The 27797-nt window shown below is 42.9% G+C and overlaps 1 protein-coding gene across 1 annotated transcript in view; it reads left to right on the top strand.

Moving 5' to 3' along the window:
- FAXC (failed axon connections homolog, metaxin like GST domain containing) overlaps positions 1-27797 on the top strand; it is a 199223-nt gene that overhangs the window by 41046 nt on the left and 130380 nt on the right. The window contains exon 3 of the mRNA XM_085611121.1: positions 22626-22822. Within this exon, the coding sequence (XP_085467247.1) occupies positions 22626-22822 (197 nt within the window). The remainder of the gene's footprint in view (positions 1-22625; positions 22823-27797) is intronic.

Here is a 27797-nt window from a genome sequence, read left to right on the forward strand (position 1 = left end):
TGAAACCAAAGTGGAATAGCGTGTTTATGGAGTGATTTAAATGCATTAGGTTCATTGTACATTTGGTAAGGTTGTGAGAAGAAAGTGTTAAATCTGAAACCGGTGTTAGCACTTTACCATCCGGCTCTACTGTACAGATTTACTTTTTTTTTAAAAACTTCAAAGAAATTCTCTATAATTGATTTAATGTCATGAACCATTCATTATACCCCGAGTGATTTGTGTATGTCTCTCATTTCTATTCTATAAGCTGAAAAGGGATGCATGCACCTTTCTGATTGTTTGTGTCTAGGATGAGAGTTGGTGCCGGGGGTCTTTGATATGACTAATGTCTATCCAAATTAATGCCTGACCTTCTGTGATATTGTCAGTGTTCTGTCTGACCTTTTATTTCTTCTGTGGTAGTAATTCAAACATAAATGGGCTAGCTGGTTCTGCTAGCTCATTTAGAGGGTAGGTTGATAATTATGTTGCCTCTTATTATTTGGGGTAGCTTCTGCTCGTAGTGTTCCTATTATTGTGGTCGGGAGTAATAAATCGATGTGGACATGGGTGGCGATACATTAAATAAATAGTGGTATTCTATAGTTTTTTTATGGTATAGTGCGTACTATCCCACTTTGTGTTGGAGTGGGTAGCACGCTACTCCTTGTAGCCCTCAGTTCGTTTGTAGAGTTAGTGGTAAGTGTTGCAGTTAGTTTTATATAATGCAACATCATTAGACTTGTTACACAGATTCGTTTCATGTAGTTTCAAACTTGGTGCAGGCCTCAAAAAATCATAAAAGGTTTACTATACCTGCAGGTATAGCACCTTGAATAATTTTCTCGACCTAACTGTAATGTACGTGACCCGTAAATTGTTTACAAATTGTGTGATCTTAGGCATATATTTTATTTTATGGAGCCGCCTTTTTCTTCATTATCACATATATAGCACCTTTAAATATGCAACTTCAGCATTTCTACTGTACAAAAAGCCCTTTTATTTTTTTATTTAACAGACTAAACGTTTGCTCCATGTATAATAAGAATTGAGCACACTTATAGGGTACACATGAGCCCTGACTTGCCTCTTAGTTCACCAATAGCATTGTCATCAGGGCGGGTCATGAATATTCCTCAGTTCATATTTAAAAACTCAGGGGTATATTATCAAGGACAGCGCTAAAATTATCGCCGGTTTAGCGGCAGAAAACTGCCGCTAAAGCGGCGATAATGGACTTGATAATATGCCCTGGAGAATTCCAATAGAAGCCCATGTTCACACCAGAACATGGACTTCTATTGCAATTCTCAAGAGCATATTAGCAAGCTCCTTATCGCCGCTTTAACGGCAGTTTTCTGCCGCTAAACCGGCGATAATTTTTAACGCCGTCCTTGATAATATGCCCCTTCGTTTTAATAAATATATTACTAAAGCATGATGCAGTAGTACACTGTCATTTACAGAGATAACATTTTCCATTGAAATAGTCACAAACTTTCCCACTAACATGCAGATTTACTGATAAAACTACACAGTGCATAAACAACGTTTGGAAATTGGGCTTCAGCAACAATATTTACCATTTGTTCATCACCAAGTAAAGTGTTCTGATTTGTTTTCATCCTATAAAAAATCTTTTTTCACCACACAGAAATACAAAAATTTACTTTCATAACTACTGAAATATATTTTGAAATGTTTTTACAGTTCACTTATTAGCTATTTCAATGTAAAAATATAAAGCCTTTAATTTCACACACGTTGCATAGCACGATTGTCCCTCAGTTCACTTTTCAAAATCCTCTAGCATCATGGTCAGAAAAAGAGAAGTAAATGTAAGAAGACAAACTGACTTTTGACCTCTTTCTATGAATGCAAAGCAAATGTGAACAGATAAAAACAAGATTTAGAGACACCTCTATTGCTCATTCACTTTGTGAGTGAACAGAGCACCTGTTATTTGTCAGCTGATCAGAATGGATGAGCAGGCTCTAAAACACAGTCTGCCCTGATGGAATCTGACACCATAGCGAGTGGGTGAGTAGATTTCTCAAGACCTGTAGTGGAAAGTTAGTTGATAATTGCTGCTATTGTTGTACATCCTTTACCTATGTATAGATTTGTATTCCTAATTGTGTCTTTGTGTTTAATGAGAATGGAGGGCTTGCAGTATACAGTAGGTATTATTCTGTTGCTGGGCTGTCTTAATACACTGTGTTATTGGATGGCAGTATTAGTCAATGCAGTTCTATGTGTTTTGGTCCGTGCTTATACATGTCAGTGAGGTTGGTAGGAAAACATCATTAGGATTTATTTTGGAAGGCCAAGCAGACTAGGGCAGAGAGAAATGGATACTTTGAAATTGTGAGCCATGGAACAGGCACCCAGCCTTCCAAACAGTGGATGCACGGCTGATTGTGGAGCCTTTGTGCCTTGTTTAGCATCTTCCCAGGAGACACTTAAGAAGTTCTTTGCTTGCCATGGAATTTCACTCCACACTGCAGAAAGGCTATTTGAATGAATATCACGTATTTAGTAACACTGAAGAAAGAGTACACTTACATTCCTGGTGGCACCTAGCAAAGAGAGATCTGCGCAGGCGTTAAACTATCCAAATGCATAACAAAGGTAGCAGGACTAAAGAAAGGAGTAAAGAGGAGGAGTGGCAAGAAAAGGCATAGCGAAAAAGAAAATGTGCAACGGTGGGGTAAGAGGATGGGAAAGCATGGGTTTAGTGCCCCCCCTAACCCGTTATCAACACATGAGACCCAGACTGTTAAAGTTAAGAAAACAGAAGTGAAAGTGAACATAAACAACTAGAAAAGATGTTAGTGGCAGAGGTTTGAAGTTAATGAAAAAATACAAAGGACCGATATTGTATTTACTTAAAAATAATGAAAAAATACCTTTAACAGGCGAGCAGTGAAATAGGTTCCCAGCCCCCATTTCCTTTTCCGGCATTGACTAATTGGACTTATATTTCATGTTTGTTACTTTTTGTTTGTGTTGCTTACTTTAGGTGTCAATGATTTAGAATGCAGTATTGAAACAGAAATAGCTGCTCTCTTACAGGAATCATGTTAATCGTTAGAAGAATGCCCAGCCTGTATTGCTCTCCTTCTGACCTGAGTGGGGCGTGTTAAGATTTTGGGTCTAGATTTTGTGGATTTCTTGTCTGCCCCCTAGGATGTAGTGCAACTCTGGAGAGTAAAATTCCAGAATTATCGTGATTTCTTGGGCTAAAGGTTCCATAGGGACTGATTTATAGTTTGGCGAGAGTATATTCCATCGCAACAGCAACAAAGTACCCTCTTTACCACACTTTCAGTCCTTCCGCCCAATTTAGGGCTGGGCAGACCAACAGTATGTTGACAGAGGAGCTTAGTCTGACTTCTTTTCCAACATACTCCTCTGACTGCCCCGCAGAATATAAGCTATATATGGTAAGTCATTTGATTTTCCACCCAATTCAGAAAGCGTGGTTAGATGGCTTTTTTGCTGTCCTTCAGCACCAGGTAAAACCTAGCAGTGAGGGACAGTAAAAATAAAATAAAAAAAAGCCCCCCCCACACCATCGGAGACCACTCCCATGGTGTGGTGAAAATTATTTTTTGATTTTTCAAAAACAAACTCCTGCATTGGTAGCTTGATTTTGAAAAAAGTAAAACTTTGGACAGGTTTGGTAGCTCGCCATAAATCTGTCAAACCTTTCCAACATTGACAGGAGGCGAAAGGATGGTGGTTCCTGTCAATGTGTAGAGATATTCACGGGGCTGGTGGACTACTCTTAATTTGGCAGGTGGAGTAAAGGCAGGGTGGTGGACATAAAATCCTCCGCCACCCTCTATGCCTTTACTCCATCTGCCAAACCTTACATCAGGCCCATAGTCTTGTTGACATTTTTCTGGTGTAAAATGTTCATTTTAGACTTGTTATCATGAGGTAAAGTGGTAGTCAAGTCACGAAGCATATAGCTGGTTTTCAATGTAAATGGCTTTAGGTTGTGAATTGGGCTAATGTGCTGCTTCCCTTAACATACATGCTGTTGTTGAACTGGCTCAAGGTACTAAATCAAAAGCAAAAATTAAAAAGTCTGCCATCCAAAATTGATAATATGTTAAGCCACTAGAACATTTGAGTGACAGGTCCATGTAACGCGCTCCTCATAGGCAGATTTATTTTAGCCTGTTGCTCTGGTGTGGAGAAAGTTGCGTGGGATTGTTTCAGCCCAGATGTGCTTCTATTGGTCAGGGTATCATCCTATTTGGCAAGACCTATGGAAAATAGCCAAGTTGCAGAACCTTAGGTGGTTATATGGGCCCTGGAACCTTTCATCTCTGGGTATGCTGCATGCAGACCTTTGAATACTGGTCTTTAGCCCATTGGCTGAGTATGGCTATGGGGTGTTTCCCAAGTTCCATACATAAAAATGATATGCAAATATTTCTTTGTTATTTTTTAATGGGGGAATGCTCCCATAAATTTATGAATACTTGAATGTGGCAGGCCCCTTCAGCAGCCCCTTGTGGAGGCTGAATACAAAGACAAATAGGAAGCAAAGACCTTGCACCCAAAGCAATTCGTTGATGTTAATGTCAATGGCAAACATTTTTTAGTTGCCCTTTGCTATCTGCATACATCAGACATTTTGTTAGGATAGTATACAACAAATAGGAGATTCAAACTTGGTTAGAGGGACTTGACTCCTTCATAAGAGGTGACTGTGGAGTGCTTTATTGTTTTTGCTTGCTATATAATGTGACGTGTGTGTGTGTGTGTGTGTGTACACCATATCAACCACCCTGGTGCTCATTTAAGCAAGTGCTATGAAATATATAGATTAAACAACAGCATATTTAGCCTATAAATCTCATGGAACTGTTATTTCCAACACAATGTACACATACGCTCTAAAACACCCCCCCTTTCAAGCAATACGATGTTGTAAAACATGTTCCTTGTTATTGAGTAAATCTACAATATTTACAAAAAATCATAATACATTCAAGATCTCTTGAATGTACAGCAGTGTAGATTGCTATTTTGCTTGATGAATATACGAGCATGAATGTTTTTCTTGGAAATGTTCATGTTAATCAAGATATTGGTTTCCATTGGTTTCCATAGACACAACATTGAAAAAAGCCTCTAATGAATTAGGCGCCTGCTTGCAGCTAAAGGTTTAAAAGCATTGTGTTCCCTTGGGCAATGTGTCATCTGGCAGAAGAGTTGTTTTCCAGTTTAACAGATGCACACAACCCTTTCTGCAGACAGATGGCTGGATTTATTGCAAGATCAGCCCCACCGTATGTTTCTCGTTGCATTTTTGCTAGGAAAATAAAAAGTTTAAAACATAATTTCTCTGATGTTAGGAGATGTTGGTAAGTCACAAAGGCCCCGATCATAGGTCGGGTGGAGCAGTATCCCTGGTGTGATAATGCTCAACCAATCACGCGCGCCCCTGTATTTCAGTATCCGGGAGTGCACGGTGTGGGGGAACATCCATCCGTATTTTATTGGTTGGAAACACAGGCCACTAACATTAAGTGAGGCCACGGGCACAAGTGATGCTCGACCCCTTCTTGAAGCATGGGAGAACATGGATGGCTTCCTCCTGTCTGCCACCACCCTCCTCACTACAGATGCGCTTCCTGCCCTCGTGCCTCTTCAGCTATTCCCTATACTCCCATTTAATTTGTGAAGGTGATAAATAGGAGCAAAAACGGGCCTCTTTCTTGGGCAAATATGGGAATTCACATGCGGAATTTGTTCCAGTAAAGCCAGGTACACATGTTATTCCCCATTCCGTACACAGTAGCTCATGATTGCACGTGCGGGGGTTCAATTACCACCTGGCAACATACATTCTGGACCTGGTAATTTCAGGACTCCAGAACTGTGTAACTTGTAATTATGTCCATTGAGTCAAGAGATTCCTTACCGGCAATTTGTCTCAAAATTATAATGTGTCGATTTAATTGAGGTTAAAAACTTGACCTTGTGCAAACATAATTTGGAACTGAATAATCAAAATATATGAAAGTACCTTATTGGGGTTGCACTGTTGATGTGATTCATGTAGATGTCTTGCTTTGTGCAATGTACACAACCTCGGCTCTTCCTCTTTTCTGGTTCCTCTAGAATGAAAAGAAATGTCAGTCTAATATTTTGCTCCCAGGTAAACCGGTCTGTAATCTGGGCAAACCACTAACACGCAGGCACTAATGCATCACTGATGCTGGGAGCGGGTTGAGGCTACTAAAGGGGTCGTTGTGCGTTGTCTTGTACTTTAGATCTAATTATTTATATGTACTGCTGTGCCTTTATGTGCTGTGCTACTACGTGTTCTGATCCTAAGGTTTTAGGCCTACTCATAAGAACCATATACAGGGGGACATATCTATAAGGACATTGCCTCCCTTTTTGGGATGCTCCAGTGGCATAATGCCCTGCTCCATATTTACAAAGCGGCGGTAAGCCACTTTGCGTGGCTTAACGCCACTTTGTAAATATCGTACCCTTTCACGCAGTTAATTGCGTGAAAGGGGCATGCAATGAGTGTTGCTGTGGGCGTTCCACATCAACACCCATTGCTTTTTGACGCTGCCCCAGATTTAGAAGGATCTGTAAATCTGAGGCAGCGCCAATAGCTAACGCCGTGCATAAGCAGGCATTAGATTGGCGCAACTGGTAGAAATACTTTTATTCCTCCTCGTTTTTGCTCTTTCTATGTGGGCTGCATTTTGGAGCACACATAGAAGGAGCAAATCGCCTTTAATGATTGTTTATGTGCAGGAAGGGAAACCTTCCTGCACATAACCAATCATCACTGCAACACAGACACGCTGAGTTGCAGGGAATCATCCCTGCAAAGCAGGCACCTTTGCACCATGGCGCATGGGTGTCTGTGTTGGCGGTGGGCAGCTTTTTTTTAGCACCAGCACAAGGGAAAACAGAGGTGTGTCTTATTCTTGTAAATAAGGCGTAGCCCTTTGTTTCTGAAATGACGCAGCGTGGCACTGCTAAATTGCTTGCAGCGCCGTGCGGCGCCCTTTCCTTGTAAATATGCCCCAGTATGTCTGCCAATGGCGCTGCAACTCTCTGTCCCTTCATGCGCACATGACTCCTATCAACCTACCCTGGGTTTACAGCTGCACTAAAGCTTCATCTCCTCTGGCACCTAAATGGAAACTATAAGTTGAAGCACCAAAAGAACTACGACATAACTAGACAAACATGGAGGCTCTGGCGCCAGCCATTCGCCCCTTATGCACTCTACTGGTAATGTGCACAAGCTCTTCCTGATACTCCCCAACATTGGGACAGCCAGCTAGAATGTTGCCACCACCTCTCTCAATGCACAGTGTATTCCTGAAGTTAACACTGACTACATATGCTTCATAATGTGACAGGTGAACTAGGGGAAGATTTTTAAAATACAATATTTATTGTTTTTGTTCTCTGTTTACAACTGCATTTACATAATGCCAATACATTATCATTACCAATTTTACAATAAACCATCACATCAACACATTGGGGAGCACAGTTGCATTAGGACTAATAGTATGTATACCATATATATATGTTGATCCTTGCAAATATTTGTTGTTTTCATATCTCATCCTCTCTTTTTTCCAATTATCCCAATTATCCCAGCACCTCCCTTTCAGTTTCTGTTTCAGGGTCATCAGGAGGTATGTCATTTACACAAAATCCATACAATTTTCCACCAGCGCCATATCTTGTGAAACTTCCTAGGGAATCCCCTGGCTTCATGTGTCACTCTTTCTGCCGACATAGAGATCCATACCGGTTTGCCATTCCTTTTTGATTGACACCCCTAGCAAACCTCAGTATCTTGCAAAGTCTTGTTTTGCTACGACCAGTGCAAATGCACTGAATATAGGCTTTCTTCTTGGTAGATCCGCAGCATTTGGGGTATTGTGAACTGGGGTGCCAAAGTAGTTGACTATTCAGCAGTCGTTCTAGTTCTCCCAACAGAGTTCACCGGTATTGCTGTATTCGTTGCATCTCTTGATTGCCCTTCTCTTTCATATTTCATGCAGGTAAGAGATGGGGCCCTTCCCGTGTTGTGTAGCCTGCTCCAATTGAAGTATGCGCTGGTTATAGTTTCTAGCTGCATCAGACATAGCATATTTTTTAATCAGAAATTCTGTAGGACACATCAGGGCTTCCTCCTAGTCTATGACCCCATGGTCCCTCTATCTGCCCTCATTTCATCCTTAATTTTTGCAACATATTATTGTTGAGAATTCTGTATATCAAGTGAATCCCCCATCCCTTCAGCTCCCTCCAATACTATTCTGCTGTCCAGAAGTTCACATTCAGGGATCTAATTGAAGGCCACCTTCTGTGACTGCATGGCATGCTTCAACTCAGCATATTTGAACAGTTGGTTCTGTGCCACACTATATTCAGTCTGTAGCTGTGCAAATTGCTTTATTTTACCATCTCAATCACATTCCCTACTTAAATATCCTAATGTTGTCCCACGTGTTAAACCCTCTTACTTTGTGTACTTCCTTCAACATCTTCACGTCCCACAATGGTGTCTCCTTGGTAATTATAACTTTTCACCCAATGCACCTTGTCACTTTCTCCCAAACCTGTTGCTGGGTAGTAGCTTTGTTCGTCCACCACCATGTATGTAGTGCATTTGCGGATAACATCATGGTTGATCTTTGCATCCAAAGAGAGGGATCGTCTCTCCGGGCATAGACCCAGTCATTGATTGGCAGGACATGTGAGGTCCAGTAATAGGCACTGACATCTGGGAGTTCTATTCCCCCCAACATGTAGACAGATCTGGTGAGTGTTTTCATTGTTCGGGGGTTTTGAGTCCTTCCATCCCAAAGTAGAGTCTGCTTTACTCTATTTACCCTAACAAAGATCCCTTCTGTTACAGGGAAGGGAGTGTTCTGCATAACATAGAGTAGATTGGGCAGGATAACCACCTTAAGAACCGCAGCTCTTCCCATAAACATAAGTAGAAGTCAACTCCATCTGAACACGTCTGCTTGGAACTCCGCTAGTATGCATTCCATATTTCACATAAGACACAATTGAGCCTTAGGTGTTGGGTATATCCCGGGGTACAGAAAGCCTTTTGTAGTCATTTTAATTGCTTGAGGAAGTTCTCCTATCAATACCTAACCACAATTATTTTCTAGGATAGATTTTCTTCAGTTAATTCTATACCCCATGTTTTTACCAAACGCTATGAACATTCGGAAGGCTTAAGGAATAATAATTTGGAGCTGTGCAGTGTAAAACAATATTTCATCTGCATACAGTAAGATCTTTTTCTCCGAAGGACTCTCATCCATTCTAAACTCTTCAATCTCATTCATCAACCTGACCAGCTTGCTTAAGGCTCTGTGCTCTATGGGCCCTCATGAGAGATCTGTGCACAGATCGCTCACTGCTTGGATGCAGATCTGTCAGATTGTGTAAGCTGATCTGAGGGAGCCTGGTGCATTCCCTACTCTTGTGCGTCAATTAGAAAAACATATGGAATCACCACTTATGGGTCTGTCTTCATGATAGGAACCTATGGTGCAGTGGTCAGGATTTGGGCTCTCATTCTAGGGAGAGGGAACAAACTGAGCATAAAACGGGGAAGACAAGTATGGAAAAGGACTGAGCAAGAGTGTGGCTACTGAGGAAGTTACCTACCAAATAAAGGGCTAAGAGTTGCAAAAGGACAGAAATGTCTCCTGTGAGGCAAATTCAGCCTTGAACCAAAGTTTGCAGGATATGTTTAAGAGCTAGACATGGTGGGTGACGTTTTATTTTCTTGATCTAAAGGAAGCTTTCCTAAAGTCACCACAGACACTTGGGTTGCAATCATATTCTATGTGGAAAGAAGGGAGAGAACACAAGATAGAAGAAATGACATAGGCACTGGATTGGAAGACGTTTACAGAACCTTTCTTCTTAACAGTATTGAATTGATCATCACAAAAAGAGATGGCTATGAAAATTGGTTCAGAACCTAGCGCCTCTTTCTTTGATTGAGTGTGGTTGCTGCCGGAAAGTCCTGCAGGGTGAGTGAGGATTTCTCACAAACCTGTTTACTCATAAAATTGAAACACCAGCCAAGAAGAGGCACATCACAATGGAGGCCTAATGGAATGGGATTGCTCTGGGTTTGTTAATGGCCCAATCACCATTAGGTTACTTTTAATCTGAAAAAGTCAATTTTAACAGGAATTGCAGTTTCACTTCAGCTACATTCTTGAAAATGCCCACAGCCTGTACCATCATTCTCTTGATGCCAAGAAATGAAGGCTCGCCTCCAATATCTACACAGGTAAGCCAAGTACTACTGTACAGTATGTTTTTACAAGCGAAGCACACCCATACAGAAAGCAGACCTTTGGATGCCCCCCCATTAAAATTAGAGTGCAAGGTGCATCCTTGGAAAGATGACTACTTGGCATGATTGAAGTGAGTGGCATTAACTGTGTTAGCACATTCATGAGTAAGGACAACCGCAGAAGCCATGCCATTGTTTTTAAAGATCCCACAAAGCATGAAGTCGAAGCACAATCCAACAAGGTAAAGAGGGGTAAATTGTACCAGTACCTGGTTTATAGAAAACTTGAGTGGTCAGAGCAGGGCAATGTCATGTTCTCATCGTGGCACAGGTTGAGGCACAGACAAATATACTCTTCATGTGGATCCAGTATCTTCACAATAAATGTGCGATTTTTTAAACCTTTTTTTTATTAGCATTTGATATAAGGGGCATTTACGCATGTACATATATAGCATACCTCTAGTGCACTTGGCCAAGGTAGATAGCAACCTCATGGTACATATCAACGCTCCCCAAGGACTGTGCATAGGTGTTACATGTATAATGCGTCAGGTCAATATGACATGCATAGTACACAATACAATTTACATGTTAACATAGATAATCTCGCCCATAAACCACCAGGCATTTATCCGTGAGCACTATCCAATGAACATTACTGTATTTCAGACGTAGTGCATTGACTCATTCTATGGCCAATTTTTAACTTAAACAAAATAATACAGAACGTTCGGCAGTCATTGGCGGTAGCGGTACCATATAGTAGTATTTTTTTTTTTTAATAACATTTAGAAGGGCCAGTATATATGCTAGCAGCTGTCCTCCCTCTGCCCCACCCCACAGGTGTGACTCCGCTAGTTCTGGGCAGGGGGGATTATACAGTGAGGGTCTACATTAAATAGCCAGTGCCAGACAGCTGAGAGCCAACTCAGCCAATATGAGTAGGCATGGACACGGTTACCTCGGTTGAACCCAACCGAGGACCCACGAAAGGGAAATGCGAATGGGGTATAAGGCTCTGCTACTGAGATTCCCACCCCGCTCCACCAGTCTGTCTGCTCATCTATTAACCAGGGCCACTATCTGACAGCGGGCATGTCCGACAGCAGAATAAATGTGTGATTACAAATAGAGGAGTCAGTGCAGCAGGATGCCCTGGGGCCAAATTACCTTTCTTGTGAGGTCCACAGTCAAAAAGGATGGAAGAGGCAAGCATAAGAGATAACACGAAAATGTCATTCCCATGGGCTCATTTGAGCTCCTGCGGTATAGGTATTCTACTTTATTAGTGCAGCAGTTGCACCAGGGCCTCTGTGCCCTGGTGCAACTGCACCTGCTGCACCATTGTTAGAGGCAACCCTGACTCACTCCCACTCCCTCACACAATCTCCCCTTCACTCACTTATTCTAACTCACTCACACTGATTTACTCAATCCCTTACTTCCACTTATTTATACTCATTCTCATTCATTGATTCTGACTCTTATTTTTATTGACACACTCAAACACATTAAACTAACACACACACTCTCAATCTCATTCTCTCTCAACACTTTCACACACACATGCACAGGGAAACACATCTGAATTTATTTTTTCCCTACCTTTCTTTCTTTGGTGGGAACTTAGAGGCTTCCAGGCAGCAGCAGAAATGAATCTGGTGCTGTACATTGGAATCAGCAAACCATAACTCCTAACGAGGAGCCAGATAAAGCAGCGGTGCCAGGTTTAAGAGGAAGACCCACCTCCAGCCCTCTCTCAGCTTTTTGAGAGGACTGGAAGCACAGCCCTATCAGAAGCTGGGGCAGTGCTGGGGATCCTGCTCCTGTTGCTTTGTGTGGCTCCTCCTTGGCCTCATGGATGCACTGATGCGCGCCCTGACATTGTAGCAGATATACTGTTCTGCCTGAGGCTTGAGCAGGATGTCTGCTAAATAAAAGGATTGTGCCTGTGTTGGAGATCGTAGTTGAACTACACCGCTCACACCGGCAATCCAGACATCCATCTACAGGGTGCTGTGTTTTTAAACAACACTCTGTAACTAAACAGTCGATCGGCACCCCTCAGACCCAGTGGCGGCGCGCCGAGGGAGTTCTGCGGGGAGGTGAGGCGGGGCAGGGGAGGGAAAGGGAGGGGGGTAGTGGAGTCCAACATACGACAGACAGGAGTAAGGTAAGTAATTAAATAAATAAAACTATTTACCTTGCGCTCGCTGCATCGCCAACTCTGCGATAGGTTTATGTGTATCTTGTGTCTGACATTGACTGAAGCATTACAACATTGTTTGGTCGCGTTTATTCACAAATGCATACAGAAATGTAACTTAACACTGACTGAGGACGTGTGGAGACTAATCTGTTTGTTTTAAAGGTATGCCTTGATGCAATGATTGATTAATTCCTGGCTATTCAAGTCTCTATATCTTTCACATAGCTACATATAGGTAATAGGGCATCCACGGTTCTACTTACTAACACAAGACACCGCTAATGGAGCTATTAAATGCGTGAAATATTCTTAAATCCTTACATCAACGGGGCTTGTTCAAATGCTATTTTAATATCGATCCACCTGTTAATGAGGCACTCAGAGTCCTGCCACCACTTACTATGTGGCCACCGACCTTTTCTATTAAATCTCTATTAAAATTTTACTTCGCGTTCTGCTCATTCTTTCAGAACCCTCCCCGCTTTCTTTCCTAAGGATACGTAGAGCCTAAGCACTTAATGCACCAACCTGTGGTTTCAAAACTTAGTGTACCAGCCTGTCTTTAACAGTCTTGGATTAAGAATCACTTTCTACTTATCGGCACATGGAGAATGATTGCTCTTCACTCTTACTTATGGTGATGGTCTCTTTAGCACAAAAGGTTTTAAACCAATGTGACTTTCATTACTTCCTGATTTTTACAGCCTTGAGAAAGCCCCAAGCTTATCAGTCCGAGGGGGTGAAACACATGTTGGCTGTTCTTCAAACTACATCGCATACCAAACCATCTACCTTTAATAAAGAATGGAAGAGACAACTTTGATTGATTATTTCATGGGAAAACACTCCTACCTTATCCTGAACATTTATAAATTGGGGTACCAAGGGTTTGAACCCTAGTTCTACCTTGTATTTCCTTGTGGCAGGTAGGTGTTACATGGGTGGAGCATGGGTGTTCCTGTGCATCCACTCATGTATCTTAATGCAAACCCATATTTACTTAGGACTTGTAAACTTGGGTTTGCACCAATATGGTGTGTCTTCCTGAGGATGGCGTAACAGGGAGAATTATCTTTATTTCTCTTTGTTACTTCATATTTGCATGTGTGCTAAATCTGCAGCACACATACAAAGAAGAATATGCCTCAAAGGATAGTTTTTGTGCAGGAAAATATCCCTTGCGACATGACACAAGGGTGCCTACGTTGGTGCAAGTGTCCAGCACTAGGAGAGAGCAGAACTGCACCACATCCTTGTGATTATGGCTCTGGTCTGCTCTCTCCCATTCATGCAATGCAATGCAGTAACCTGATTTGTAGTCTTGCATGAACATTTAGTAACTCTAGCCCACACACACACATATATGAATGTGAATATAGAGGTACAAATTTTACATTTCGACAGAGGATGTTATCAACAGCCTGCTCTCATTATTTTAGAGGCAGTCAAAAGAATATGATGATTAAAATAAAATGGCGGCTTGTGACTATCTTAATGTAACCCATAATGAACAATTCATTCAGGGTAATTTTACATGCAAATGTCCAGTATGGAATGAATCCTTGGTAAAGCTTATTTTTATTTTCACTATAAATCAGAATCACTAGTCTGGCAAGAGCAGGCCTTTTGCAGGTGGCGTTCAGCCTGAGTATTAAAGCGTGTATAAATGTGCAGACCAGAATTACTACAGTCCACACAACAGGTCTAGATTGGGAATGACCACAAGTGGCCACTGCCCCCTTTATTCATATCTTTGGGTGCGCACATACTTGAGTGAAGTGTCCCACATCGATGGTAACATAACATGTGGATTTGTTAACGGGGTATCTTGGCGCTGAATAACAGATGTTCATTGTTACCCAACTCAATGGTACTCATTTTATCGACCTCAGATGGATGAAAGGCTGAGAGGACTCACCGGGATTTGAACCTGTGACCATGAGGTCAAACACAGGCCCCTACAGTGGATGCATTTGTTCACTGAGCCATCAGACCCGGTAGTGACCAGATAACGCACAGTAGCTTTAGTTTTTCTAATTGGACCTAATGGGCCTAAGCTATATTCAGTTGGAACTGAATGTAAAATACCCCAAAAACGGGCCTATTCACAAACTGTATTTCGGAGTACGCTTAGAAGTATTACTAAAGTACTAAAAAATGCTAGTTACAAACCTATGACTGTATTTCTCCACCTCTCCTATCTTTTTTATGAGGTGACCCTCACATGTGTAATTTTACTACTTAGGGCCTAATAACGATGTCAGTTGGTAAGCCTCCGACCGTTCGTCCGAGGCTTACCAACTGACATGGTAGGTTTGTATTCCAACCGCTGAATTATAATGTCGGCTGTCGGAGTGTAAACCGGCTAAGGAAACGGACTGGGTTCCGATGGGCTCAAGTAGCCCGTCGGCCAGTTGGAAGCTGCACATAATCCCTTGAGGACTGCGTTTCCGCCATCAGGATTATGAAGTGGGTTTCCGACAGCCTTCTTATGTCGGCCTTTCTGACATGGAAAGGCTGTTGGAGAGCGACTTTTGGGGGCCCCTAGCAGGGCTCCCTTCTCCCCTGGTCCTCCGGTTGAGGCCATGGTGCCCCCTTCACCTCCCTGCACCATGTGCCTGCCACACGGTTCAGGGATGTGCAAAAACTTGTGCTGTGGCCGGTTTTGCCTGTGGTCACATCCTAATTCGGTATGCGGAACTGTCAACCTACGGTTGGGTAGTTCCCTCACTGAAACGGTGCATCCGCCCGACATCATAATTAGGCCCTTAGTAGAAATTATGGGACAGGCCTGGGGAAGTGGCTGTAAAAAGAGGCATACCTACTCCTAAATGGGAGGGCTTTAGGTAGGTTTAAACAAGGGTTTATGGTGGGCAGGGAAGGGTTTAGGGAAGTGCGTGCACCCACTCAGAAAATAAATAAGTACATGGCTATACACAAACTGCACTTCTAAAGTACTACAGCCCAAACAAAGCTAGAGTTAGTGACTTAAAGGTCCATATAAAATAATATTGCATTACTTTAAATTATTACAAATACTTACAAATATATATAAATTAGATTTTAATGTTAACAAATCTAAAAACAAAACATATTTATTATTTCATTTCAACATATTTAACAATCTTTTTGAATGTATAAACTAGCATATTCTTTTTAATATAATTAAACTACTTTTAATTAATTCTATAAATCATTTTCTAATAATTGTTTATGCAAAGGTTTTTTTTTGTTTGGTTGGGAATTAATTTTTTAATTTAAACTCCAGAATAATATTTTTTATTTAATGTAATGTATTTACATTCATTAAATATTTAATTCGAAATTCAGTTAATAGCGGGGTAGCACTTTTTAATTTTGTTGTACATTTAAAATAAATATAAAAAACATATTTACATTAATGTACAACATAAAAAATATTTTAAATAGTTTTTGTCACGTTAAATACATTTTTTTGCTTTTCCCTATACTTGACCGTAGGGAGGCTCCACAGTCGGTGTTGGAGATCTCCCTATTGTAATGTATAGGGAAAATTAAATGTTTATAATTATTGTAAATTCATTTTATATTTCTATTTTAAATGTAGAACAAAATTCAAGTATAATTAAATAATACATGTTTTAGTGTAAATTAATTAAACATTCAATTATATTCATTTATATGGTCAATTAATTTATTTAATTTAATTTAATTTACCATTATTTTCTTTGGAGCTCTATTTTAAGTCCCTTCTTCCATTGTTTATTTTGGGACGGTGTTGCAGTAACAGTGGTTAGCTATGTGCGGTGCTGGAAAAAGTAGTGCAGATGGGTCACACCGGAATACTACTGGCTCAAATTAAGCACGTAGGAAAGTACCCACAAAATATTGGTGATTTCTCACAATCTTACAAATTTGTGGATGTGGTGATCAGCAGATTGTATTGAGTACCTATCTAGAAACACCCACTCACCTTTACCTACCTATGTAGACATTTTTCTATTCTGGTGGAATTTTCATATTCAGAAATTCCCTTTTGTGAAGATAAATGTCTGCCATTTTTAATTATTTAAATCATGTATGAAATTGTGACCTCACTAATGACCTTTTATTGAGATTGTGAGCAGTGTCATCTTAAGGAGTTTAAGGGGCTCCCACTCAGAACAAATTTGTATTCTATTCATTTTCTTCAAATTCAAGCCCCAGCATGTGAAACGTTGTTAAAACAATATGTTAAAGGTGGAGATGGAGAATTAGCTATATGGGAGGTCAAGAGAAAGTTATCTTTCTCAGGGCCCTCTTGGGAGGTGTGGGCCCATGCCCATGCCTTAAAACTTCTCTGATTGTGAGGTGTTAAACTTGCCACAGTTCTGTCAATTTGTTTTAAAAGAAACCATATCACTTTTGCATTTTTTGTGATTCCAAGACTTCCCAGTAGTATCCTAAGAAAAATTATAACTGTACTAGTTTTCCTGGAATATGCAGATCTTATCTTATGGACACAGCCTTACTATATGCATTTCTTTTTTGGAATTTCTGCAGCTCAGTATGCAAAAATGTTTCACAAATAGAAAAGCAGCTTTAAAGAAGGTAGATCCAGAAGATGACCAAACTGGATAAAAGAAGAGGATAACGTATTACCTAATAAGCATACAAAGGTGTTATACATGTAGGGCCTTATATTACGAGGTTTTGGATCAGGGCAGCTCTGAAAGGTATCTTGCTGTGCTGCCCTGCGTCAAAAGAAAAGGGCCGGAATGCGCCATATCTATGAGATACAGCGCATTCCTGTCCCGTTACCTTGGGCTGGTGCACAATAAGCTGCCATGCGCCAATGCAGGCACCCTTGTGCCATGGAGAAGGGTGTCTGCGGTGTAGGGGTGATTGTTTTTGTGCAGGAAGGGCCAGCTTCCTGCACACAAAAAAATCACAAGAGGTGTTTTCATCTTTATATATGTGCTGCAGAATGGTTCACAAATAGAAAGAGGAAAAAACGAAGAGAAATAAGGATATTTCTCCTCTTTGCACCTCTCTAACGCCACCCCTGTGGTGGCGTTAGAATCTGATGCACTCCCAGGCTTACGCTTCCTCGTAAATCTGGGGATGCTTCAGATTCCATGCGTGTTGCATGGGAACACCCACAGCAACACCCATGGAATGCTTCTTTCACGCAGTGTTCTGCTTGAAATGGCACAAGGCCATGAAAAATCACGCAAAGTGGCTTTGCGTGACCTTGTAAATATGTTGCAACACATTGCTCTGCCAGAGCGTCAAAAAAGTGATGCTCCGGCGGCGCCAAAGTGCCTCTAGGGGCCTCGCAAATGAGGCCGATAATGCTTAAATATCATTTGAGTTGGTTTGTCTGAAGAGGGGAATTGTGCAGACAGTGGTTTAGGATAAACGTGCAATTGCTCATTTATATTTTTCCCTTATTTTCTTCACATGGAAACAATGTTCGTTGTGGGGGAAAAAACCTTCCCCTCTGGAGAAACAGCATTATTTGGGGCGCTTTCCCATAATTATTGCACCATCTATGCGCCTTGTCACGAAAACCCAGGACAGTGAGTTATGACAGCGGACGGACTCGAGGGACAGGGACGCATAGTGAATGTACAACAGTGGATAAGGTACCTCAGAGATGCCAAGTCTTAGAAGAAGGAGACACAGAGGTGCGGTACACGGGGATCGGAAAGTATTACACTGGGCTGAAAAACAGTATGCACATGGAAACAGAGAGAAAGGACTCAGAAGCAGCAGCAAAGAAGGAGAGAAGGAGAGATCAGACTGAAAGAGAAGACAGACTCGAGAAGCCAATGTGACATCTATCAGCTTCTGTAGAACAAATCCGGTGGTGGAGTCAGGGGGGCACGGCACTGCTTCCATAGGGCAATATAAGGCTTGATGGCAATGAACATTTGCTGCAAGAGGCCTCACAAACATTTTAAAATCTATTTATTCAGCTTGAAGTACTAAACATATGTGCAGTGTGGCTGCTCCAGAGGGTTCTCGTAGAACCAGATGCACATGTGCCGCGGCTACCTGGCGGACTAATACAACCTGTGCATGCGATTTTGTAATTTTTAAACGCAATGCAGTCAAGCAGCGAGGATGCATAATGCTGCTGCTGTGCACATTATATATCACACAATTGTACATTTTAATGTGCTCCCCTGACAGCCACTGATCACTTTCTCTGACTGGGGCTCCCTGGGTGCTTCTGGCTGTTGCCTGGGCTGTGCTGTTGCCTGGGCTGTGCTGTTGCCTGGGCTGTGCTGTTGCCTGGGCTGTGCTGTTGCCTGGGCTGTGCTGTGAAATAAAATTGTGACTCACCCTGGAGCTAGCAGCAGAGACTCTGCAGCCAGCTGTGCTGCATTGGGGTACTGCCATCAATGTTACATCATCAACGTGCAGGGTTTGTGGAAAATCCAAGCGTCACACAAAGAACAAGGGCAGCAAATGAGTCACGCCCATATAGGCAAGAGAGTGGTAAAGGTGTAACACTATGCAGCATACAAACCATAATGTGTGAAAATCAAGTTTGAGCGAATATTTGTCATTTACACATTACCAAGTAAAGAAGTAAAGTGTCTTGATTTGTTTTGTTCGTATTGAAATATTTGTTTCCTTCATACTTTATAATTTGAACATTATGCTTCCTTTGTGCTTTCTAACTGCTGATACCTTTTGAAATATGTGTGCAGTTCATTCAAAGGGCTTTAAAATGTGTTGTCTGCTAGAAAAATTACTTTCTGCAGCCTTTCCTTTCAAACCAACAAGACAGTCGCATAGTTCATTTTAAAAAATCCTGAGGAAAAAACACCAATTTCTATGTTAGAAGAAAAAGCAGCAATTTGCCACAGAAACAGAGCCTGACATTGGACCTCTGTCTCTGATTGCAAAGGTGTAAAATGTTTACTTCACCAGTGGCGGCTGGCACCAACAGGAAAGGGGGGAAGGGCGTGCGCTCAAATAAAATAAAAAAAATATATTAAACAGGCGGGCGTGCACAAATATAGCCTTAAAATATATATATTTTTTAAAACGTACCTGATAACAGTATCTCCTGCTCTGGACCTCGTTGCGCTGCAGCCCAGCCACCAGGAAACTCCCTTGACCAATAAGGTCACTGCTCTCATCAGCATGAGCGCATCTCTCTAATTGGAGGGAGAAGCCTCACTCGGTGCTCCACAGCATTCTGGAGGCCTGCACTTACTCTAACCCAGCTGTCTCTAGGCTGCTCGGTTAGAGGTTTTTAAAATGTGCCTGTCTGGCTAGCCATCCCAAGACGGCTGGCCAAAAAGACATGCGCACTTTGAAAAGTGCACATGCAACCCACCCTCCTTCCAGTCCCTGCTGCTATCGATCAGCCGCGGCCATACCCCCGTCCTGACGCTCGTTCAGGATGGGGGATGTCAGGGTGAAAAATAAAATGGTAACAATGAATTACCATTTTATTTTTCATCTCGGGGGCATCTAAGTGGGGTGACGCTCCTCCACTCCAACGGAGGAGCCGTCCCTTTGAAAAACCTCACATACCATCAATGTTAAAGTTTTCCTGGAAGAGTAAAACACAGGGACTTGACTTTTTAAACTGTGATCAGATGCACGGGCTTCACGCAATAATTATTCAAACACTTGTATCACAAGGAGAGTGCTGGCAGCAATGTGGCTAACAGGACTTTCTGGCAGGTCCCGTTTCACACAAGGCAAGGCTTGTTTATTGATGTTGAATCCCGCTCATGTAGTGAATGATGCAGATTTCTATTTCGCCTCACAAGAAAAGAAATGGGTATCTATGCATGAACAATTCAGTTTTAAGCGAATATATATATCAACTGCTATGATTTGGTCCTGTATACATTGCTGACTGTCTCTTGCATATAATGTGATTTGCTGTTGTCCTACTTTAATAAAATAAAAATAAAAAAATAAAAAATTATTTTTAAAAAATCTATTTCGCGTTCAGTGTCAGGATGCAGGCATGAACGGGCTCCTGTATAAATGCCTTAGTATTTAACACCTTCAGTTATTTGTATTGACTCTGCCTCTGCTTTTGAAAGCGATGCGATTTTGAAGGCAACATAGCTGCAATTGCCTCAAATTCTCAAGGTATGAGATGTTGAGAACCACGATAACACGGATTCCTAACCTACGCTTCGCTGTAGAGGAGGAAGAGGAGCGTAGATTCTAAAGCAAGCGAATGCTTGGCAAATCCTGTTAATTCCGGGAGCTGCCCACTGCTGGATTTGTGGCTTAAAAAGTATCTGTAAAATCAATCTACTGACAGATGTTCACAGGAGAAATCTGTTGGAATTTCAGCAACAGGACGCCTTTGGGTATTTGTGCGCTTTACAAAATCAAAATCAGCCAGTCAGTCAGCATTATATATTTGTACAGTGGTGTTAACTCTGGGATTGGGAAAGAAATGTCAGACGCCCCGGATGCATCAAACTGTCATTGCTGCTTTTGCGACCACAGAGCTCTGCTGAAGCTCTGAAAGCCTTATCTGGCACAACACTGCTGTCTGCTTACAGGCAATAACCTGGTCTATACGGCAGCTGGGAAAGAATAAGAAGAAAGTCACACCCACGAGCCTTGATTTCTTTCTTCTGCTGGCACCATCTGAAGTCAGAGGAAATCTAATCGGCCGAACATAAAAGGTGAAGGTCACACACCACTACAACACCCCCTCTTTTTGTGGAATTATACAGTGCTAAATTTGAGCCAGTGGTTTACGGTGCTCGGCACCAGCAGTTGTCAACACTAGTGAGAGTGACAGTCTGCCACAAGGTGGCGCTGCATTGGTAATTTAAAGATGACCACATGACTATTACCTGCCACCCAAGAAGGCCTGAAATAGTCTGAATTATCACACTTGTAGGAGTTTGATGGTTAGTAGTTGTGTTGTTACTATCATTGGCAGCATGACAGGGACACTATGTGGTGCAAGCTGCAGTGGCCTCCTGATGAGAGCCCTGCGCTTATTTTTTCTTATATACATTAAGCACTGGGGCTATAAAATGGTAAGCTCTGCATAATTATGTCAATGTATTGTACAAGTGTGTATGCACGTGGTCGGCTTCCTGATCCTCAACAGCCCACGAAACAGGCAGCAATACACTGATACATTGTTCTTGTGTGTTTAAACGAATTGGAAAAAAGTGTTAGTTGTAGATCAGAGTGGCAGAGCCGCAATGCCCTAATGCCCCACACACCACTGTGGGACAATAGTGTACACGAACGTGGTGGAGGGCTCCTAGACCCCCAACTTCCCTTTGGCTTGCGCTGCAGGGAAAACCCATAAGCACCACTTTAAAGCAAATCTTCACGCTACAAACTACAGCACCCACACTTTGGAGCCAAAGATAGGTTTTCCTGAAGATAGCTCCACTAACAATAGCAGATTTCAGTTTACCCGAGAACCTAAAGCACCACAAGGACAAAGAACTTTAAGTAGGAGTAAGTTTAGAAGTGTGATAAACGTCAGTAAAGATATTCCTAATGTTTGTGAATACTCAAATTGTAACCTTGCTGGTGTTCAGTACATTTTCCAACTCCCTCGAAACTCGTTTGGAAATACCCATTTATATACCCTGAGCCTGCACTTATAATAAGGGAAATATTCCCATGAAGCACATTCGCTAAAGGCGGAGTTAAATTCAGCAGATCTTAATTCTCTCAATCTGGATGTGTTATTTCTATTCACAAATGCCAATCTTTGTGTATGTAAGTGTACCTTATATGTGAAACAAGCATTGTGAATGAGGCCTCCTCCACTCTAGAAATGCTAAGTTGGCCCCCCCCAAAAAAGCAAAGTAGCATGGCACACTGAGTCCAATGGGGCACAATCGCAATCAGTGCTGAATACAAAAACTAATTTGCATCAAACTATAAAATGTCTCACATAAGGATAACGTACTGCTGTTGGGGTTGACTATGCATGCAGGCGACAGGTTGTTTTATATACACAGTGTATATACTGCATATGGTGGTTCAGTTGCAACACTAATGTCAGAAATAGAGCTCTTCAATGTATTATTTCTCAATTGATTCTGTAAAAAACAGATGTTTACCTTTTTTCTTTTTGTTTCATTTGTTTGTCAGAACTATTTTGATGGAAAACTCTCCCCACAAGGGAAAATGCCCTGGATAGAGTATAACCATGAAAGAGTCTCTGGAACAGAATTCATCATTGACTTTTTGGAAGAGAAGCTTGGAGTGAATTTAAACAAAAACCTAAACCCCCATCAAAGAGCTGTCTCCCGAGCGGTGTCGAAAATGGTGGAAGAACACTTCTACTGGTAAGACCTACCAGATCTCCTATGAGAACAACATTTTGCATCAGAAAGTTCTGAAAATTATACATGCTTAGCACTGCCAAAGGGCTTCAGGGAAAATAACTTTTACCTCCCAGACACTCTTATTGACACTAGTTTTGCAGTTATTATCTTTGAAAAGAAGAGCAAACATGTAGCACAGAATAAGTTCCATATGGTTTGATATATGTTGCTAATTACTTTGGTATAATTCACATGCTGTTCTTTGAAATTAATTTGCTGTTTTCATACATGTTGCAATTAAATGACTACTTAATATTAATATCTGTATCAATGATTGCAATAACAGGTTTGTATTGGATTCTACTAGTGTCTTACATGTTTGCGTTTCACATACTTATGAGGCTTATAGCTTACAAGTTTCAAAACTTTATTCGGATAATAGTAATCCATAAAAGCACAAAATACAATTCACATTGCAAATGTACAATATGCAAGTATTTACAAGAGAAAAACAACAGATCATTCATACTTTAAGACATAGTTAAACGGGCACGAACCGCAGTTTTTAAAAAGGAACCCACACGGAAAACAAGTTCATGATCATCCAGGGTTAATATCATTGAAAGTGCGAGATCCAGGCTAATCGGTTTCAATGTTTTAAAATACGGGGTTAAAAACCATTTAATATATGTAATATAAAATTTACTAAAAAATAAGAAATGTAAAATTGTTTGATCACTCCGGCAATCACATGGGCATGGCTCGACAATTTTATCATTATAATTCCATAGCGGGAAACTAAGAGCATATTTGATAGTGCCAGCCCTAAGGCGAAATAAGAGGCCTCGCTCCCAGTGGCTCATTGGGAGAGTTAAGTAGCTGGGTATGGGATAAGTTAAAAGATTACGGGCTAGGTATCTAATAACACTAGGTTTCAGGGACTCTCTCACAACCCTTTTGTCACTGAACAGTGTATAGAGAGCTTGTTTGAGTACAGACTTGGATGGGAGCTGGATGGTGGTAGGATCAGAAAAAACATTTTGAAAATTCGCACTACCAAGAACGCTCTGCACCCCAGAAAGCCAAGGGATAGACATAACTCTGTCACAACATAAACAATCCTCTATAATATCCGTAGTCAATTTAGCAGCAGGATTTTTCCAAATAGCCAGCCAAAAAAGAGCAGGGCGAGCACGAATAAAATCCCCTATAAAATGCAACCCCAATTCTTTATGACATATGTAGTGGGGAGAGGAGATGGGGCGCAAAGGAGCTTCCTGCAAAATCTATTTTCCTCGGCAAGAATGTGCGGACATCTGGCTGTTCCCCAAACCTCAGCTCCATACGTTGCAACCGGAACGCATTGGGCTTATATATTTTTAAAGTGGCAACCAACGCGCCAGTCTTTTTAGGGCGGGGGAGGCTCAGGATAGAGTTAATGGCCTTTGAGAATGCCCACTCCAGGAGTTGTTCGCAGCAAAGACCACTCCCAAATACAGGAAGCTACTAGTAGACCCCAATCTCTCTGTCCCCATAATGATGCTTCCAATGTGTCGTTTCTTCGGGCCACAGGACATAACAAAGGATTTCTTAAAATTGGTCTTTAAGTCCAAGGAGTCCATATGGTCGACGAAACCATTCACTAGGATGCGTAACGCATTGGGGGTGCGGCCCATAAGGACCGCATCATCTGCATATAGCAGAGCGGGAAGGTAATTGCCCTTTATTTTGGGAACGTCACAGGTTAAAGAAACCAAGGACTTATGCAGCCCATTAATATAAATAATAAATAAAAGAGGGGCTAAAACACATCCCTGTCTAACCCCTCCATGCACTCTTACCGCATCAGTCACCTCACCCCCTTGGCTAATCCTAATACAGGCCTTCAGATCTCTATGCAAGTAGGCCAGAAAATGAACCAAAGATTCATCCAGGCCATATTGCAATAGGGCCCTCCAAAGCATCGACCTATTAACGAGGTCGAAGGCAGTGGATAGGTCCATGAAGGCGAGGTAAATTGGGGATTTACGAGCTACGGTGTATTTACCCAAAATAAGATTGAGGTTAAGACATTGCTCTGCCGTACCAACCTTGTTTCGAAAACCCAGCTGGCAGCTCTCTAAGATGTGATTATCCTCGGCCCAGGTCAAGATTTTATTATATAACACTCTACCAAGAATTTTTAGGGTATTGTCAATGAGGGAGATAGGCCTATAACAGGATGGTTGGGACCGATCTCCCTTCTTGAAGATTGGCACTATTGTGCTCGATGACCAAGTTGATGGTAGAGAGGTGAATGTTAGATTATTAAAAACGTTCAACATTAGAGGGCCCCACAAATCAGGATAAGATTTAATAATATCAATAGGGGGGCCATCCGGGCCTGGGGCCTTATTCCCCGCGCTCTGGGTGATAGCTTCTACCACCTCCGATAATGATATTTCTACCCACGGGGGGTGGTTGAATACTGGGGTAGCTGTTACTGAGTGCGGGGCGGCATAAATCTTAGAGAAATGGTCAACCCAGGCTGCACCTGAAATGGTGCAGTCCATTGGGGTGAAAAGCTGGCCTGAGCAACGCAAGTCTTTGACCGCGGCCCAAAAGACATCCCCCCTTCCGCGATCAGCAGTTCGCGCTAACACCTCCCAACGCTCTTCTAGGATCTCCTCCTTCCTTCTTGTAATTGCCAGTTTGTATCGAATCCTAGCATTTTTCACATCAGTCGGGTTCCTCGGGCAGGAAGATAAAACACGCCGCAAGTCGCGGTTGGCTAGAGAACACTCATGATCAAACCATCTCGGGCCATCCGAGACTATGCGCCGCGGGGTCATAGGTTGGGCTCGGCAGGCTGAGCAAATGTTAACAAAATCCTCAACTGCCTCAGGATTTGGATTTAGGTCAGACAAACAAGAAAAGGAGAGGGGTAAGTTATCTCTAACCAGTGTCTGAAAAGTCCCCTTGATATTAATACCCCTCCATTTTAATCTAAGATTATTTGAACATATGGAGAGGTTCCTAGCTCCACATTCCTTATTATAAACAGGGCGGTGGATTGATTTTAGGCAAACCTTAATGGGGTTATGATCCCCTTGAGGCATGGGAATTACTATAGCTTCACTAATACGGTCAGCCAACCCAGGAGAAATAAAAATATAATCAATAATTGATAAACAATCTCTGCCTCTGAATGTAGGTACTAGGGGAACTGTTGACAAACAATTAGCCATTATATCCATTACATTCTCCAGGTTATGTGAATTCAAAAAGGAAGCCAATTCCACTCCCCTTTGACACCCAGAACCAAAGCTGCTTTCCCCCATGGGTAGACAAGCCGCATTAAGTTTTGCATTAAAATCACCTCCCAACACAAACCCGCTAGTTTCATCAAAGTCGTGCCTAGATTCCAAAGTAGTAATAAAGTTAAAAAGATTTATAAAATTTATATTTGGGAGGAGGAGCCTAGCGCGCAACCAAGATGGCCGCGTAGGTGCGAGGCTCCCGAGGACCTCCGCGACCTCCTGAATTAATCCTGGCGATATCCTGTCCTTGTTGAGGGGACTGTGTTGGGGAACCGGAGCTGAGGCGCCACCCGTTTTTTGGGCTCGAATCGGACCCCGAACGCCGGTGGGAGCATCGATCGAAGGTTGCGGCCTTCTCCTCGCCGGCTCCCCGGATTGGAGTAGTGGGGCGATCCGGGGACAAAGTGAATAACAGCGGCGAGCGGGGCTGGGCGACTGGCGTACCCCGCACTTTCACTTTCGCTTTTGCGCCCTCCTAGCTCTCAAGCCGGGTCGGGCTGCGGAGCGGGGTGCGGTGGCCTTGTCCAGGAGCCCGGCTGACCCGCCGGCGGTGGGTTGACCCGCGTTTCGGTGGTCGCCCCTGCCCCCCCCCCTGGCACCCGTGACTTGGTATAGCGGCCCGTTTGGGGAGCTTGGCACGACGGTGGAAGAGCCAGCATGTCCACCAAACAAGATGGCGACCGGGCGAAGGTGAAGACGACCCGCCGTGGCACGGCGCACCAGGCCAACAGTATGGACCGCTACACGCTTCAGAAGGGTTCTCCGGAGACATCGCGTGCATCCCCGGTGGGCCCGACGGAGGCATCTGCTCATCCGGTGGATCTGACCCTCCGGGACGTCATGGGCGCCATCGCAGAGATGAAGGCCTCGGTGGACCAGCGTTTCGACACCTTAGCGCAAAAAATAGACTCGGTCCTTGTGGATGTGAGCCTTGTGAGGGCAGACTTGTCCAAAACAAACGACCGAGTCGACTCCCTGGCCCACACCACAACGAGCCTCACGACAGACGTGGTGGCCCTCCAGAAGGAGGTGCGCCGGCTTGGCCAGGCGAGCGCCCTGATGGACCGGCGATTGGAGGACTCCGAGGGTCGGGCCCGGAGGAATAATGTCCGTATTGTGGGGGTCCCGGAGGGACGAGAGGCGGAGGCGGCGGATCTTTTCGTGGAAGATTTGATCCTGACCCATCTCCAGCCCCGGGGGCTGAGTAAGCTTTTTGCGGTGGAGCGTGCTCACCGGGTCCCCGGGGGCAGACCTAAGACTGGTGCCCCGCCGCGGCCGCTCATCGCCCGGATTTTTAATTTTCGGGACAGAGATGCTATCCTCCAGACCTCCAGGCAACAGGGACCGGTCAAGCTTGACAACATGGAGATACATTGCTACCCAGACTTTACTCCGGCGGTCCAGAAGCAGCGACAGAGCTTTCTTGGGGTTAAACGTCGCCTAAGGGACCTGAACCTCAAGTACTCAATGCTCTTTCCAGCCAAGCTGAGGGTAGAGGTGGATGGTCGCACGCACTTCTTCGACCGGCCCGAGGCGGCTGGGGACTGGCTGGACACTCTGCCTGGAGATCGGGGCCGGGGGGGCGGGGGGGGCGCGGCTGGCGAGGAGGGCCCGCCGGATCAGAATTGAGGGGTGGCTGAATAGGCCTTGCTCTGGACGTTGTTCCTTCACCATTTATTGATTGCGTATGTTCCCCT

Source organism: Triturus cristatus, chromosome 6, assembly GCF_964204655.1.
Source record: "Triturus cristatus chromosome 6, aTriCri1.1, whole genome shotgun sequence".
NCBI lineage: Eukaryota > Metazoa > Chordata > Amphibia > Caudata > Salamandridae > Triturus > Triturus cristatus.